Here is a 15,900-nt window from a genome sequence, read left to right as displayed (position 1 = left end):
AAATGCGATGTACATTGTATTGTGCAAATTTGTGAGACAGCGTCAAACAAAAATGATACTTACGACCCATTTGAGATAATCGAGCTGAAAGCTGGCCAATTAATTTTCGCAGTTAGCCGGAGCTGTGTATCGAAAAACCTGTAAAACTACCCTTATTTAATTGCTTTTAGCAAGGGCTTTTAAATAATAATTGAAGCCCTTTAAAATTAAAAAAAATATTGAGCTCACAACACTCTTAAAAATGTTTCGTCATTTCGAGGGCCCATGGAGATATTATTTTTGAGCGACCATCAGTTTTAAAAGCATTCTGTAGCTTATTAATGAGAGAGTTAGAGTACCGGTACTTAAATCCCGATTCGTACTTAGGTTCGTAAGTATCATTTTGTTTGCAAACATATTATGTTGGTGCAATAACTGCTGAAGAATCGGCAGTACTGACCTCTATCTGAGTCTGGTGGATTAGGCGGACCATCTCCGTCTCCGTGATGCTATGGAGCATCAAAAACGTCGTGTATTTGGCCAGCAGGTGCTGGAACGCTGCCAGTTCATCCAGCACGTCGTACCGAAACGCCTCGCTGCGCATTTTTTTTCGAGCAGCAGCCCACGCCTCTCGCTCGCGGTCTCGGGCATCTGAGTACATTTTACGCTTCTCCGACAAGAGTTTACGGAGTACCGTCACTTTCAACTGGTGAGGAATTTTTCTCGACACTGGAGGAACAGACCTATTATTGGAGTTTGTAGACGGCAAATGAAGCGGTGACGACTGGATAAGAGGCGAAAATTTCCGGCACTTTTTAAGTGATACCTTGGCTCCAAGCGGTGACCGAATTGGGGGCTTTGGCGCCTGGGGAATGAGATTCTGGCGTGTGGTGTACACGTCGTACATGACAAGCTGGAACTCTTCTTCCATGTTGCTCCTCAGCTGTAGATCCTGTCGAACATGTAAGTTGTCTGGCGATTCAAAAGCTTGAAGCCCAACTGAATAGGAATCCGCACTCATTGGGGAGTGGGGGCCGAGTGATCTTGAAGAAACAGCGCCAATGGGCATGTGCACAGCGCCTCGATTGCGGAAATGGCGATGCATGTCCTGCAGCTGTTTGTGTTGTTGTGGGTTAATTGGGCTCTCAGCTGAGGATCGCTGAACCATACCGAAAAACGCTGAACCTTTTCCGGCTCGCAATTCCGAGTTCGTTTCTTCACTTTTGCCTTTCAGTGGACAAGGATTGCTCGGCATTGTAAACGTTACGATGCCATGTCTGCGCTTGGCCTTGCGCTCTACTTTTGCCCATACCAGAAGCATTAGCTTGATCCGCGCCGCAGTGATCGCTCGCCAAGACCGCCACATGACTTGAAAGTCTCGCACGCGTTTCCGAAAGCGCAGGATAATGCGTCGGAATTTGACGTCTTGAAACTCGAACCACGCCGTCACAATGAGCGCAACGTTCTCCTTTCCCTCACTGTGATGTTTCCGCTCCAGCCAGACTCGAATATTCCGTTGGAGTTTGGTCACTGCACGAATCACCACAGGCATGCGGAAGAATGCCGACGACAGAGGAATGCCACGTCCAGAACGAAGCAGTTGCAACGAATTACGCTGCTCAAGAGTTCGTCGACGCCAATATCGCTGCAATCGCTTGATCATTAGAATCCGCAACAGTTCGCAGCGCTTCTGATGGAGCTCGTAAAACCTGGTGAGCCACTTCTTGGAGCTCTCAGAAAGCGCAACAACCAGCAGCCACTGACTCTGGATATGAACACGACGAGCTCTCTCGGCCCGCTGCTCGTAACGAGTCTGCCAGCGAACCACGATACGTTGCACGTTCTGATCCCTTGCAGCTTCCAGCTCTTGCTTGCGTTTCTTTGCTTGGTGCAGCTTGTGGTCGGTGGCTGAAGGGAGTAGAGGTGTCTGCGATGGCTTCTGCAGCACTTGAAACGTTGAGGTGGCGCGGTTCCTGGCTATGATATTGACGCCATGTTCTGCAATATGTTGCTGCTTCTTCCACAATTGCAACACCTCCATTCGCTCCAGCACGTGGGGCAAACTACGCAGCTCGTTCATTCGTGACGCCAAGTTGTGAGAACGCAGAGCCACTGCTGTCTCGTGTCGCATCATACTTCGTCTCGTGGAGAGTCTGTTGGCTGAGGGCTTGGCCTTCATAAACGCCATCCCTGCAGTTGTTGAAGCGGCAGAAATGCTTGGTGGATAAAAGAGCGACACCGGCAGCTTGTCCACGGCTTTATTGTTGTCATTTAGGCTTCGAGACAGCCCGAGCTCCGTAGAATGGGTCAGTGGCTGCAGCAACTCTCCATGGTAATGGTGATTGTACTTGCATGACGGATGCCTTTGTGGTCGTGCTGCCGCAACACGCTGAGTGTATGTCGAGCCCAACGTGGACTGGTACCGCGGTCTCATTGACCCTCGCACTTCACCTTGCCTTGTACCCCTAACTTTCTGTGAACCATCTGCTTCTTGAAGAATCTCGTTGAGTACCTTTTCAGCTTTCCGCTGCTTGCGTTGTCCTATTTCGCTCGATCGGTATCGATAGATCAACCACTCTGTAGTTGCTTCAAGAGCGGTGTGGTCCTTCCTCGACGTGCAGCCAGAGTCTTGGTTGGGATATTCAGGTTGAAGAAGTTGATCCAGTACGGCAGTTTTAGTCCTACTTGCATCATCCTGGAACTGATCTTCCAGGTTGTTGTTGTTGACGTTTCTCTCAGTTCGTTTAGGCGATGAAAGGGCCGATGTGGTCTCTTTCAACAAGGGACCTAGGGAGATTGTATACACGTTACTGTCACTTTCAGGCAGGGGCAACCGACCGGGAAATTCTCCACGTGCACTGAGTTGTGCGTTGACTACAGCCTGTGCCTCAGCATTGTGGATTTTGAGGTGGAATCCGTCTCGAACCGTGAAGCGTTTACTCGATGCGAGGTGGTCGGAACTAGGCCCCCAACCCGGAGAAGACTTTGTTGCTAGTGGGGTTGGTCGTGCAAGTTCAAAGGGCGCTTGCCTCTCGCTGTTGTTGCTGAGAGTCATGCCAGCTGCACTGATCCTGGGTAGGCCAACCGATAACTTTTGTTCCTCGAAAAACTCCAGGTTTTGTAGGACCAACAACTGTCAGAAAAGGGAGAATCCATTTGATCCGAAAATATATTCCAGGCGGGTGGTTGCCATCATCCCTTTCGCAGGGTTCCTCAAAATATAATCCTGGTATTGTGCCTTTCTGCCCAAACGCCCTCAGTTTTATGGTCTTACGTAGGAGGATGGACTCCATACAACAAATTAACAAGGTAAGATGTAGCAGTCACAAAATTGATATTAGAGGCATTCAGAAGCACCGTTCAATGAAATCACGTAGCTAAAAACCCGTAGCGTCGATACCGCGTTTTGCTACGTGTTTTGAAAATAGTATTGCTGCTTCAGAACTACCGTTCAAGTAAAAACACGTAATAGAAACACGTATCTAGCCAGAGTGAATGTTCACGTATCTAGCCAGAGTGAATGTTCAGCTCACAATAGCAACTTCAACGTTGATACCCGAACTAAGGCACTCAAGCTAATGAAGAGGCCCCGGTCTGCTGACGACGACGATGAAGTTTTGCTACTCTGGTTGATGCGACCAGCGTCCCTGCCGTACCGAGAGCGCATCCTTGTCCCTGAGTTTCGCCTGAACATCCTTGCAATGTCTGACAAGGAAGCGAAAGACCAGTTTCGCTTCACTGTGGGGGAACTACATCTACTTGCGCGCCATCTGAAGCTTCCAAATATCATTCGTACACGGGAGGGAGTACGCACTAACTCCCTCGAGGCGCTGACCGTTTGCTTACGCCGCCTGGCATAATTGTCTGCCACGTCTTGATAACGAGCCGTGACGGATCCGTGCTTTGCGGCATAAGGCTGGACGCTCAAAATCTCCCTAAGCAATGCCAAGTCATCTCCAGTCGTAAAATGAAACTTTTTCGCCTGCTTGGACTCCTTCTTGTTGCTGTTGGGAGCGCTGGTCTTCTTTTTACCCTTGCTACTCTTCCGTGGGGTCTTTCCATGCGCTCTAGCGCCGCCAGTGGGTTGATTATCACTCGTAGAAGCAGCAGAAGAAGTCCACAAAGTGCGCGACTGCGTCGGCAAGCCAAGGGCAATCACGCAGTTGTGCGAGCACACTCGCACGGAGAGATCTCCTTCGTAGATGGCGTTAGAGCATATATGATGGACCTTCTTAGAGCGGGATGAACACTTGGTGACGTCTACGTCGTCCTATTCCGTGAAAGCGCAGTCTGAGAACGAGCATTTGCCTCGCATTGGCAGGATCTGCAGCGCGGTCGTCTGCGTTGCTTTGGAATCTGAAGGACGGTAAGAGAGCAATACCTTCCATCCTTTGAGGTTTCATCGACAAACACGATTTGATCTGGCCCGCTGTAGAAAGGCAATAGCCTGTTCACATACTCTTGCCTCGCCAGCGTATGTCTGATGAGTAGCCCATATTTAATTTAAAATCAATCTGTTGTGGATACCTTACGTAAGGGTAAATGGCCGGCAAATACTGGCCATTCAGCCCTTAATTCGCTAAAAGGTACCCTTTAGACCAAATCGGAGCCCTTACGTAGGGCCTCCACAATCAAGTATTATTGGATCATAGTCGGCAAAATCAAACAGTGTTATTGTAAAATATCTTTTTATTTAGTGGCCTGGCTTAGCAATTCAACTCCAGTTCGTCCTCAAATCCCACCTTTAGCCCTACCCACCCTTGCTTAGGACCAGTCTTTAAAGGTCAGATTTTGGAAAGGCACAATAGTGCTAAAGCGAGATTATGTGCGCACACCAATAGTAGGTATCGATTCGATACGAATTTCAAATAAGAAGGTCTTATTTTTCTACCAATTTTTATAAACTTCACTGGTTTCACTCCACAGTAAAGGTTTGGCATGGGTATAAACTGATAGATACTTGGTGTACGAAACAAAATTAAGCTAACTGTGGTATAGTGATTTCTCCATAGTTGCGGATAATCGTCCATCGACAAAGACGCGACACCGCCCAAGATGTTCAAGCGACGAACCCTCGGTCATGTGATGTACAGTGACTCCAAGGTGCAAGAGACTCGACGGCGTCAGTACCGAACTTTCAACGGATATTGGATACGGCCCATATGTCACTGAATCCAGGCCGTCCTTATTATTAATAATGGACTGGCCGGATTCGCATTCAGCGGCCAAGAACTGATCATCTACGGTACGAACCCTCGGTGGCGGTCTGGTAATAAGGTTTTTACATTAATAAGTAAAAATTTATTAATAACTCGACTTTCTACGTTTCTACCATATTGTTACGTAAGCGCTGTAAATATGGACCTGCTTGAAAGTTAGCGAGCTACTTCAAGCTTCGGATGTTTCGAATCCTAGCTCGAATTTAAGTCAGGTCTTCATTCTCTTCCATCTCCACAAGACTTTCGCCGAGATCCATGATTGTTGTTCGCCCTCCAGCAAATCCGGTCGTCCCCAGGCGAACTTAGCGCGCTTTTCACACGTACTGGCGGGAAGGCAAACTCCGCCTTCTACTGGACGGTATGCAACCCGTGGCAGCCGAAAACAACGGTGCCCGCCGAAACACATCTCACCACGCGGGAAATGCAGACGCGAGGCGAATCTCGGGAGGGAGAGAATATATGGCAAAAAAAATCTCTAAATCCAGGTGTGTCACTAAACAAAGGGGCATTTGTTGGGATATTTAAGGGCCCTGGGGGGAAGAGATCCTCGCGGATCTCCCCCAAAAAAAGAACCCAGGAAGAAAAATTGTGTCTAAGAAGAGCGCTCGCAGATGGAGGAGAACACTCAAGTCGTCTCTCAATGTAAATTAGCCCAGTCATGAATCTATCAGATATATCCGCTCCCCGATCGCATAGAACTACCGACACCCATAAACGAACACTGCGTGGAATCAGGGCTCGGAAAGTAAAACTGCAGATTCTGTTTCCCATCGTTCCTGAAGTTGAGAGAGTACAGCTGTAGCAGTGATACGTAAATCCAATGGTATTCGCTCCATTAACATGAATCAAATATGGCGTCAATTGATTTCATTCTTAGTATCAGCTCTCGACTGAGTCTTTTTCTCCAGTGAGATGGATTTCGGTATGCAAATACGCAGAGATCGCTCACCTTCGACCTCGCGTAACTTGACGCGAGTCTGCAGCTCGTCCACCGAAGACGCGTCACAAGCGCGATCCAGCACCTCCAGGTTCACTAGCTGTCCGAATTTCAGTCGCATGAGATGCTCGCCGCGGTCCTGAGCTCTTGCAATGACTTCTTGTAGTTGACGCTTCTCCTTAGCAAGCACGTTCTGCTGTTTGTGAAGGTCTCGGAACTGTTGACGCAGCTTCTTGTTCTCTACTTGCAGCGACTCGATACGCTCGGACAACGCAGAGAAGGCGCGAGTGGTGAACACGAGGCAGCCAGCAGCTTGAACAGGTAGTGTCCAGTTCTGCGGAGTCGGAGACGGAGCTTCAAGACCACATAGCTGCCTTGTACTGAGTGGCACCACGACGTCTAAGTGGTTGAATCGCGATTGCTTTTCACTCTGGAACTGCTGCGTATCCTGCTCCGTCGCAGCCAGCGCCTTGTCGATCGCACGTTGCTTGGCTGTCTGACGCTCTCCGGCCTTCCGAAGCTCTTCGATCGCCTGGTTCAGCTCCTCCATGGCCTCGTCTACATCGGCACGCTTCTCACGCAGGGCCAGCACCTTCTCGTACAGAGTCAAGTCGCATTCAGACGGACATGTATCCTCTTCTTCTTCGTCATCGTCGTCGTCATCTTCGTCATAGCCTTCGTCTTCGTCCTCTTCTTTTTCGTCTTCGGCTTCTTGCTCCTCACCGTCTCTCGCACTGGCAGGCTCTTTCCCTTCTTCCTTGCCACCAGCAGCTGGTTTCTTCTTGGCTCGCTTAATCTAGCGTCTAAACAGCTTCTGCAGCGCCGCAAAGCTCGGGTGAAGTGTAGCACTTGATCCCGTGCTGCCGTTCACAAGCGTCAGGAACCCGGCTTGCACAGCCTTTTCCTGTCGCGCCCATTCATCCAGATCGCGTTTCTTGATCATCAGCAGGTCTTGGACATCGCGCAGGTCCGCCACTAGCCGATCGCCGTTGAATCACTAATAGTGATATACTATGGAAGGTTATTAATAACGATTTTTACATTATTACCATCCCGTTTAAGTTAATAAAGTATAAATATGTTAATTAAACAACACTGGTTGGATGAGTTTGCGGACTCAGCGATCCTTGAAAGGCACGTTCACCGTCTGGGACAGGGCGCGAGCCGCTAAAGATGCTCCGGCGACGGTGCAGACGACGCTTGGCGTGCAAGAAGATCCATAACGGATCATTGTTCACTTGATATTTGTATACTTGATTAGGACTTCTTATTAAGAATAGACCCGAAAGGGTACACATAAATACAGAACAGAATTTCCACTCAAGCACACAGAGCGACGTCCGGCTTCAAGGTAAGCGTCTGGTCAAGCTTGTTTGAGTGTGTTATGCCTGTCGGTGAACTCGAAGTTCTGTAGCGAGGGTTCATCCGGCAAGGCCAAGAGACTTTGTGTATTGGCCGATTATTATCGGGAGGTTTTACGTGACGGCTTATTGTTGCCTATTTGCACGACTAGGAGTGCTTGAATTGCATCCCTTTTATTCTTCCAACCGAGTGTTGAGCACTCGGTGCCCTCGTAAAAGGCTTACCCGTGCCTGGTACCCTTCCGCTGTTGGGACCACGAGGATTCATAGCACCTACTTGTTTTGCTCGTTAGTAGCGTGCTCTCATTTTTACTTATTGACCTATATAAGTAGTTTACAAGGTCCAGTCTGTCCCGGTGCAAGGGCAGAACTGGGGTCTTCAGGTCCGCCCGAACGATCGTTTACTATCTGAGTAGACGTATTGTTGTGGGAACGTCCTAACTACATTTGTAGCTAGAGTTCACGTGGCAATTCCAACACCACAAGTGGTGCCGCGACCCGGGAACAGATTGGGACCATTGACCATTGTGAACTGTTGGTATGGCCTTCAAGTTTACGAGCTACAAAAAGAAGAAGAACAAGAAGAAAAAGAAAACAAGAAGCATGGCGAAAGGACAACCGACGGTACCAGCTACGCCTGCCAAGTCTGGCGAAGCTCACAACGAGAGTTCAAGTCCGGCTGCACGCTTTGCAGCCGCCACCGAGATTTCGGTGAGCTTTGACGACGAGGCGGACATCGGTCCTGATGCCCACGATTATGACGATTACGAAGACAAGACGCTGGCTTCAGAGCCAGGCGCAGCGACACCGGAGACGGCCACGCTATCAACAGGGCTGAGCGGGGCGACCAGGCCCCTTTCGAGGAACCTCGCCGACGAGCTAGATGACGTTGCAGGACCAGAACCGGTCTATGAAGACTATGACGATGGGACCGAGGGTTCTAAACCTTCGGTGGCGAGTGCAAAGCATTCAGCATTGCTGAACGCACCTCGCCCGCCTATCAGCGGTGATACACCAGCCGCCAAGCGCGTTTTCGACCGTGTATTAGCGCTGATGCAGAATAATGAGTGGATGCAGCTGTTCAAGCCCATCCCCAAGAAAAAGGCCGACTGGCCTGCGCTTGCGCAGGAACTTCAATACCCAGTCAACTCGGTGTCGGCTAGTCAAGTTGCCGAGGATTCAGTTTCGCTACTGTTGTCGCTGGGCTTCGAGAATGAGACGTACCCATCGGAGATGTCGCTCCAAGATTGGAGTCCTCATGAAACCGGATCTGCTCTCCAGAAATGGAAGAAGAAGCTTCGAAGGCGTTTGGCGCTGTCGGCATATACGCAGAAAAGCAGCCAGTGAGTCGACCGATCGTTCAAGATGAAGATCCGTCCACGATTCCGCTGCCGCAGACACCCCAACCAGTGACACGACCGTACTCTTCCGACCAAGCATGGAGATGGGCGCGGTGCCTATGACACTACCGAAGCTTCACCGTACTTTCAAGGCTTGCACATGGTTACGCCACGTTCGGAGAGCCATATGCAACGTGTGTACGCTGGTAACGAGGGTTCGTTCGGTCGCCGGGGCGGTGCGCGAGCTTATAAAGGTGGTGCCGGACGTCGTCAGGTTGACAGCGATGGTTCGTCTAGTGACGATGGCATTTTGTAGCGTGCATTCGAAGAGGAAGATCCTCAAGTCGAGTTTATGCGTCATATGAATGAGCTGGCGACGCTGAACGACGTGGACCCGACACCGAGGATTGAAATGGCGTCGCACCGACCATTGGATCGCATCAAACCGTTCTCAGGCTCTCGCAAAAAGAACAAGAACAGTATGCAGTGGCTCCGTGGGTTCGTCTACGAAATGACTGGAACCCACACAGATGCCGACAAATGGTGCATTCCATTTGAGCTAAGTCTCCGGGACGGAGCTATTCATTGGTTCCGTCAACTTTCGAAGAAGACGAAGCGCAAGTGGAAGCTGTTGAGCGATGCGTTCATCCGCTATTACTGCTCGCAGTTCACGCAGACGGCACTGTCCGGTTACTATTCTGCAAAGCGGGAACGTAACGAACATCTGTGCGACTCCATAAACAGGCTGAATGGCTAGGCTCTGACCGCCCGTCTACACTTCGAGAAGAGTGGTTGCGACGCGAAAGAACACGTACAGCAGCTCCTGGCAACGTGCGATGATGACAAGTTGGCGGAGAGTCTTTACCACGCTCGGGTCACCGACATTCACGAGCTCGAAGAGATCATCGAAGATGTTCTCAAGGGTAAGGATAGAATGGCCAAGCGTGACAGTGGGTATCGATACTCCAAGAGTCGTGATGCGCTACGCGACGATGCGTACGGCCGCAACAATCGGCGTGATGACCGTCGCCGCGATGACAACCACAATAAACCAGGAGTGACGCTCATTGAAGCCACGGTGGATGACCTACTAGCTGAATTGGACGGTCGTGAAGCTGCTCATAGGGGCATTGACTATTCAAATGAAGATCAGCACACTTACAACAATGAACAAGACGAGTATAACGACTTTCAGCCCGAAAAAAACGAATGGTGACTTCTCAATGGACGAAAATGACCGACACCTCGCCGCGGCTAATGCAAATGAGCGCCGCGCAGCCGCTGATTGCACCTACGCACGTTCAGACAACCGTCAGACGCGTGGGAAAAAATACGTCTGATAGCGAGCGTGACTTCAGTCAAGATCGCCGAGGTGGTGACCGTGGGTTCAATCAGGACCAACGCGGGTGACGTGACTTCAACCGCGACAACCGACGCCCACAGTACGGACCATGCGCGGTGTGCAGTGACATGAGTCACTCCGCCCACTACTGTAACAAGCGATGCAAGTTCTGCAAACAACTCCACGATGCTGGACAATGCGAGCTTTTCCGCAACTTTCAAGACCTTGCCAAATTCGTGCGTACTAAAGGCACGAAGGAGGAACTCCCACCAGAGCTCAATGTCGTTGGTCAAGAACGTCATTTAAACTAGGCAGTCCGCCAACTACAACTGGGTTGGTCCCTATCGGGCTGCCACAGTTAACCGAGCCTTCAATGGAAGCAGAGTGAATGGCCTGATAATTACGTAACAAGTGTGAACGTGACGGAAAATGAAAAAAGAGAGGAGTAGAATCCTCGGTGGAGGTGTTGGAGAGAGAGTGGAGTGTGCTGATGCTGATGAAGGCATCAGCGAGGATTCGCTCGGCGTGGTTTAGAGTGCAGCGCGAGACGAGCCCAAGGGTCACTCCAAGACGATGAAGCTGAACCCTGGCGAGAGACAGGGGTGGTGGTCGGCCAAGAAATTCGACCGACGAATGAATCAGAATGAGAGCTCTGGTGCAAGACGCTGTAAACGACCAGCGAACGAGGATCCTCATCGACACAGGAGCGAACGTTAGTGTGACCACTGACGCCGTTGCCAAGAAGTTGCGGCTCCGAGATGTACCCGATCACGGACGCCGCATTGACATTCAAGGAATCAACGAAGGCAAGGTGTCTACGACGCGACGAGCGTGCGTCAAGATTACGCTCGGATGGGAGATGGTGTACGAATTCGAGATGTGGTCATGACGCATAGTGCAGGCGTCGACGTGGTACTCGGGACCGACTTTATGATCCCAGCAGGGATCCGGTTGGACCTGTTTCACGGCGCGGCGCAATTACCGCACGAAGTCCAAATCCCGCTGATTAAGACCAAGAACATGATCGACAGCGAAGAATACGGCTCCCATGTTAACGCCGGGCCACCCGAGCGTTTGGACGTTCAAGCGCACGAGTGGCGAGAATACCCGACTAGCGAAGCGCCACGTCGGTCTGGAAGAACACGTACTGTGGGTTCGTCGAACGAACAAGCTAATCTCGTCAGTGACGAGGTTTCGACGTGGACGGCCCCAAAGTATTAGGTTGACCAATGTGTCTGGCCAAACTCTGTACCTACCAGTACACGATTCGATTGCTGTGTGGATACCAGATGGGGATTTGCCACGAGGTGACGGCTATGTGCGTCTGGATCCCAAGCAGTACCAAGACTGACAAGTGCAGGACTATGAAGGTTGCAGAGACCGCGAGCCGTTTCAGCGTGAGTACGAAATCTACGAGCAATGGCTTGCAACTCAGCCATCGGCAGTCGAGCGATCAGACTACCCAGAACCCAGTGAGGTGCTAGCAAGGCCTCTTGAAGACTCGCGAATGGACTCTAGTGATCATCTGACATGTGCAGAGCGCTGGACAATGATCATGGAGGAACTTGAGCGAGTGGAGGCCTGTCTGGCGTCTGGCGTCTGGGGTGACAGCCGGGGGCTCGGCCGATGGTCAGCCTTCCGAAGAACCTTTGGACACTTACACGACAGCTCATGGCGGAAGCAATAATGCAAACGAAGCCTCGGTAGCGCGTACACACAAACTACTGAGCTCGGTAAACGTGGTACATACGCCAACGAGTGTTCGTTTCAAGTTGGGGGTGAAAACGGAAGCGACAAGTAACAGCACTGGATTAAATGGAGTCACCAGTTTCGACGAAGTTGTCCCGGCCTTGTGCGCAGCCAAATTTGCGAACGAATTATTGGTGGTTGGCCCAGAGGATGCAGACGTCGCGCTAAAGGTGGTGAATACGGCACCGAGTGTTCGTTGCGAGACTGGTGCGGATGCCGAACTGTCAAGACAACGGTTATCCGAGGCGCTGAACAAAAGTCAATAGCCCAACACGTCGGTTGCCTGCGCATTCAATATTGCGAACAAAGACTCGGCATGTGGCCCAGAGATGGGAAACCAGGATGGGAGGGAGGTGGACCCGGTACTGAGTGTTCAAATCAAGGCAGATGTCGATGTTGAGTCGAGAGAAGAGTCCGTGGCGACTTTGGACGAGACGTACGTCTCGGTTGCACGAGTATTAACAACCGAAGGAAATGAAGCAACGGAGGATACAAGAAGGGATTTCTGTGAGCACCCAGCTAACAACATTGGCTTGGAAGACTACGCGAAGGAGCTGGCATTCCTGCCGGACCTGACCGAAGAGATCAACACGACTATAGACTACAATGCGCCCAATGTTGCTGACCCACAGCTGTCGACCGATCGCAGGGAACGTCTGGTCGCGACGCTGAAGAACCACGAGCACATCCTGATTGCTAGAGGTAACGCACTGCCGCCGCCAGCCTACGGCGCGGTATGCGATATCGACACGCAGGGGCACGCCCCAATTAAACAGCGTGCCCGACGCGTGCCGCCACGATTTCTCGGCAAACTGTACGAGTTGCTACGCGCTTTGTTGCGAGCAGGACTGATCGTCTTTTCAGACAGTCCATGGGCATCACCAATCGTGATTGTGATGAAAAAGAATGGGCTGGACATCCGGCTCTGCATTGATTACAAGATGGTGAATGCTATCACCGCAATCATGGAGTATGCAATGCCGATAGTCGAGGATCTGTTGACCGATCTCGAGTGCTACCTATGGTTCTGCTCGCTGGATGCTGCAAGCGGCTTCTGGGCAGTCATGATGACCTTGCGAGCACGTAAAGTGTCGGCGTTTGTCTGCACACTCGGATACTTCGAGTGGCTACACATGCCCTTCGGGTTAAAACAAACGCGCCGATGATCTACCAACGTATGATTGACAACGCACTCTGGGGGTTCGTTCAGCCTAAAGGAGGTTGGTTTGAGTACTCGGAGAGGATGCGTTTAGCTGATGAACAAGCCAAGGAACATCGTGGGCCAAGCACCGAGAGTTCGTTTCAAACGAAGTTAGCGGCAGACCGCGAAGCACCGGTGGAGACCGATCCTGTACTACAACTCGTCAACAGCCCCGTCGCTGACATGTTTACGAACGGGGAACCGGGCGAATCATCGCTGGTACCTGTGTTTGGTCGACGGTCGCTTGTGGATGATATTTGCTTCGGTGGCGAGGATTTCGACAGCTGTCTGGCTACGCTGGACCGATTGCTGGCAAGATTTGCACAGTGTCGGATCAGCATTAGTTTCACCAAGAGCATCTTCTGCCAGCCCAAGGTGGACTTTCTGTCGCATAAAATTTCGCCAGAAGGAATCAAAGCTGATCCGAAGAAGCTTGCGGCCATTACCGAGCTTTCGTTTCCGACGAGTAAGAAGAGCATGTAGTCGTTTCTTGGAGCGGTCAATTACTACAGCCGCTTCATTTAAGACTTCGCAGTCTACGGTGCGGCACTGTACCAGCTTAAGGATGAAGACTTTGCCGTTGAAGGTGGCCTTTCTGCGGCACGTCGTTCCTTCGTAACATTGAAGGCGAGTGTTTCACACTCACCCATCCTAAGGTACTTGGACCGGTCGAAGGAAGTTCATGTCATGCTCTTTGCGAATGAATGGGCGCTGAGCACTACGCTCATGCAAGGACACGAAGGCAAGTTATACCTCGTCCGATTCCTCGGTCGCCTGCTCAAGGAATCCGAGATGAACTACCATCCTGCTGAGAAGGAAGGTTTGGCGTTACTTTTGCTTTTGAAGATTTGTAATGTCCAGCTGCCAGGAAAGACGCTACATGTCTATACACGATTCTCGACGTTAGAGTGGGTGCACAAGTCGAAGTCTCTTTTCGAACGCGCGGTTCAGTTCGCTGTGCTGCTTTCGCAGTGGCATTTGAAGATGCAGCGCGTGAAGGAGAAAGATGTCGCCTTCGCGCAGATCTTGCAGTCAAGCATCACGAGCTTCGTCGACTTGGAAGACTCACTCGCGCCGGTGGCACCACCAAACAAGGGATCTCCGACTGTTTGAATAGACCGCGCGCCGCTTTACGCCAGCCTTCCCCGTAATTACAGCAGATTCGTCATGCCTTTGACGGATCAGCAAAGACAGAGAAGTACGGTGGCTACGGGAGCTGTTCATGGGTGTTGTGGAGCCTTCCTGAGTATAAGATAGTGATCGCTGCAAACGCTTACATCTCAGCCACCACGGTGAATGACGCGGAGTACACAGGGATGATAAATGATGTCAAGGCTGCTATTGCGCACGGTGCCGAGGATTTAGTCATCACACCCGAAGCCAATACGGCTGAAGGTTAAGCGGTATGAAGGGAAGGAAGGTGAGCATCTTCACTTCTGGGGTCGAGAGGTAGTGCTCGCGATGGACGCGGCTCTGATCTCGACCGAACAGCCTTGTGTTGCTTTTGCACTCTTCAACCTTTAGCGGTCGTGCTAAGAGTGGGGTGTACACACGGGAAGCAACACCCCCTGGATGTTTCACATTCTGGGCTCAGCTGTGTGAACAGCTCCGAGCCGCGTTCCTCCCGGCGAACTACGAGTACCACCAGCGTTCGCGCTTCCTCTCGTGCAAACAAGGGAGGCGTGAGCTGCACGAGTACGGCCAAGAGATACGGGAGCTCACGGCGTCCCTAGTGGGAAACCCACTTAACAAACACATCAAGATGACTGTGTTCATGGACGGCCTTCGAGTGGACCCTGCGTGCACTCAGCTGTTCCGGGTGCAGTCAAGCACCCTAGAAGAGGCAATTCAAGTGGCTCTTCAGGAAGAATACAGCCATCGCCAGGCGCGTACGCCGGCCTCAGCATGACATGGGAGTTATTTGTCGACTCCCGGTCGATTGAGCCCCAACGGACCAGTTCCCATGGAACTCGGGTCCGCCGAGCAGCGTGGCATTCGCTGCTTCGGCTGCGGGAAGATGGGCCACTTCAAGCGCGACTGCCCCGCGGAAAGACGCCGCAGACAGACTTTCCCCAAGCCTGTCCTCAAGGGTCGCTGGCAGAAGCCAGTGTCCCGGGGACAGGGGAACGCAGGGAACCAGTAGGGGCGGGGCGTCCTACTGAGGAAGGCCCAAGCCTTCGTGCGGAGTGCGCGGCTGGCGCGTACCACGGGGACTTAGCCCCTGAGAGTCTTTGCACTCTCGAATCGGCGAAGAGCAGTGACAGGCCGCTCGTAGTACACGGATGTGTACGGAGATACGATCACCCTTTTAGAATCTTGATCGATTCTGGGGCGTCGAAGAATTTAGCACGCCACCAGACGGTTGCTCGTAATAGCAACAAGTTGTCCGATGCTTTGAGAGAAAGCAAGGGCAACGGGACGGTGTCAGTGTGATTTGCCGACAGGAAGGTCGTCACTGTCCCCAACGTCCAAGTAGATCTGACCGACAAGTTTGAAGACTTTGACAGCCTAGAACAGTTAATTGTTCTCGACATGGATCCCTACGATATGATCCTGGGCATGCCCTGGCTTGAGAAGCACGAGCCTCGGATCGACTGGCGAGGCAAGGCCTTCGGTGCCGGCCGCCCTGCGAAGTCCGACAGAGCATTGGTGAGTCATGTTCCCACCTCTGTGAGGACCCGGGGCACCCGCAAGGGCTGCCAGGGTACCGAAGCATTCAGCATATGCTTGGGAGGCGTCGACGTATATGATGCTTCGATGGTGGCGGCGCCC

At 51.6% G+C, this 15,900-nt stretch overlaps 1 protein-coding gene across 1 annotated transcript; it reads right to left on the bottom strand.

Annotated features, from left to right (window-relative positions):
- Positions 1 to 397: 397 nt before the first annotated feature.
- On the bottom strand, positions 398 to 2,413 carry PITG_16395 (uncharacterized protein; the record flags this gene model as incomplete). The annotated part of the gene is made up of 3 exons (XM_002897401.1): positions 398 to 931; positions 1,034 to 1,123; positions 1,247 to 2,413. 3 exons carry the CDS (start codon positions 2,411 to 2,413, stop codon positions 398 to 400), a joined length of 1,791 nt encoding a protein of 596 aa, XP_002897447.1.
- Positions 2,414 to 15,900: the final 13,487 nt, after the last annotated feature.

This window comes from Phytophthora infestans, genomic scaffold (assembly GCF_000142945.1).
Source record: "Phytophthora infestans T30-4 supercont1.44 genomic scaffold, whole genome shotgun sequence".
Lineage (NCBI taxonomy): Eukaryota > Oomycota > Peronosporomycetes > Peronosporales > Peronosporaceae > Phytophthora > Phytophthora infestans.
Note: the sequence above shows the minus strand (reverse complement) of the source record. Positions and strands in the feature narration are given on the sequence as shown.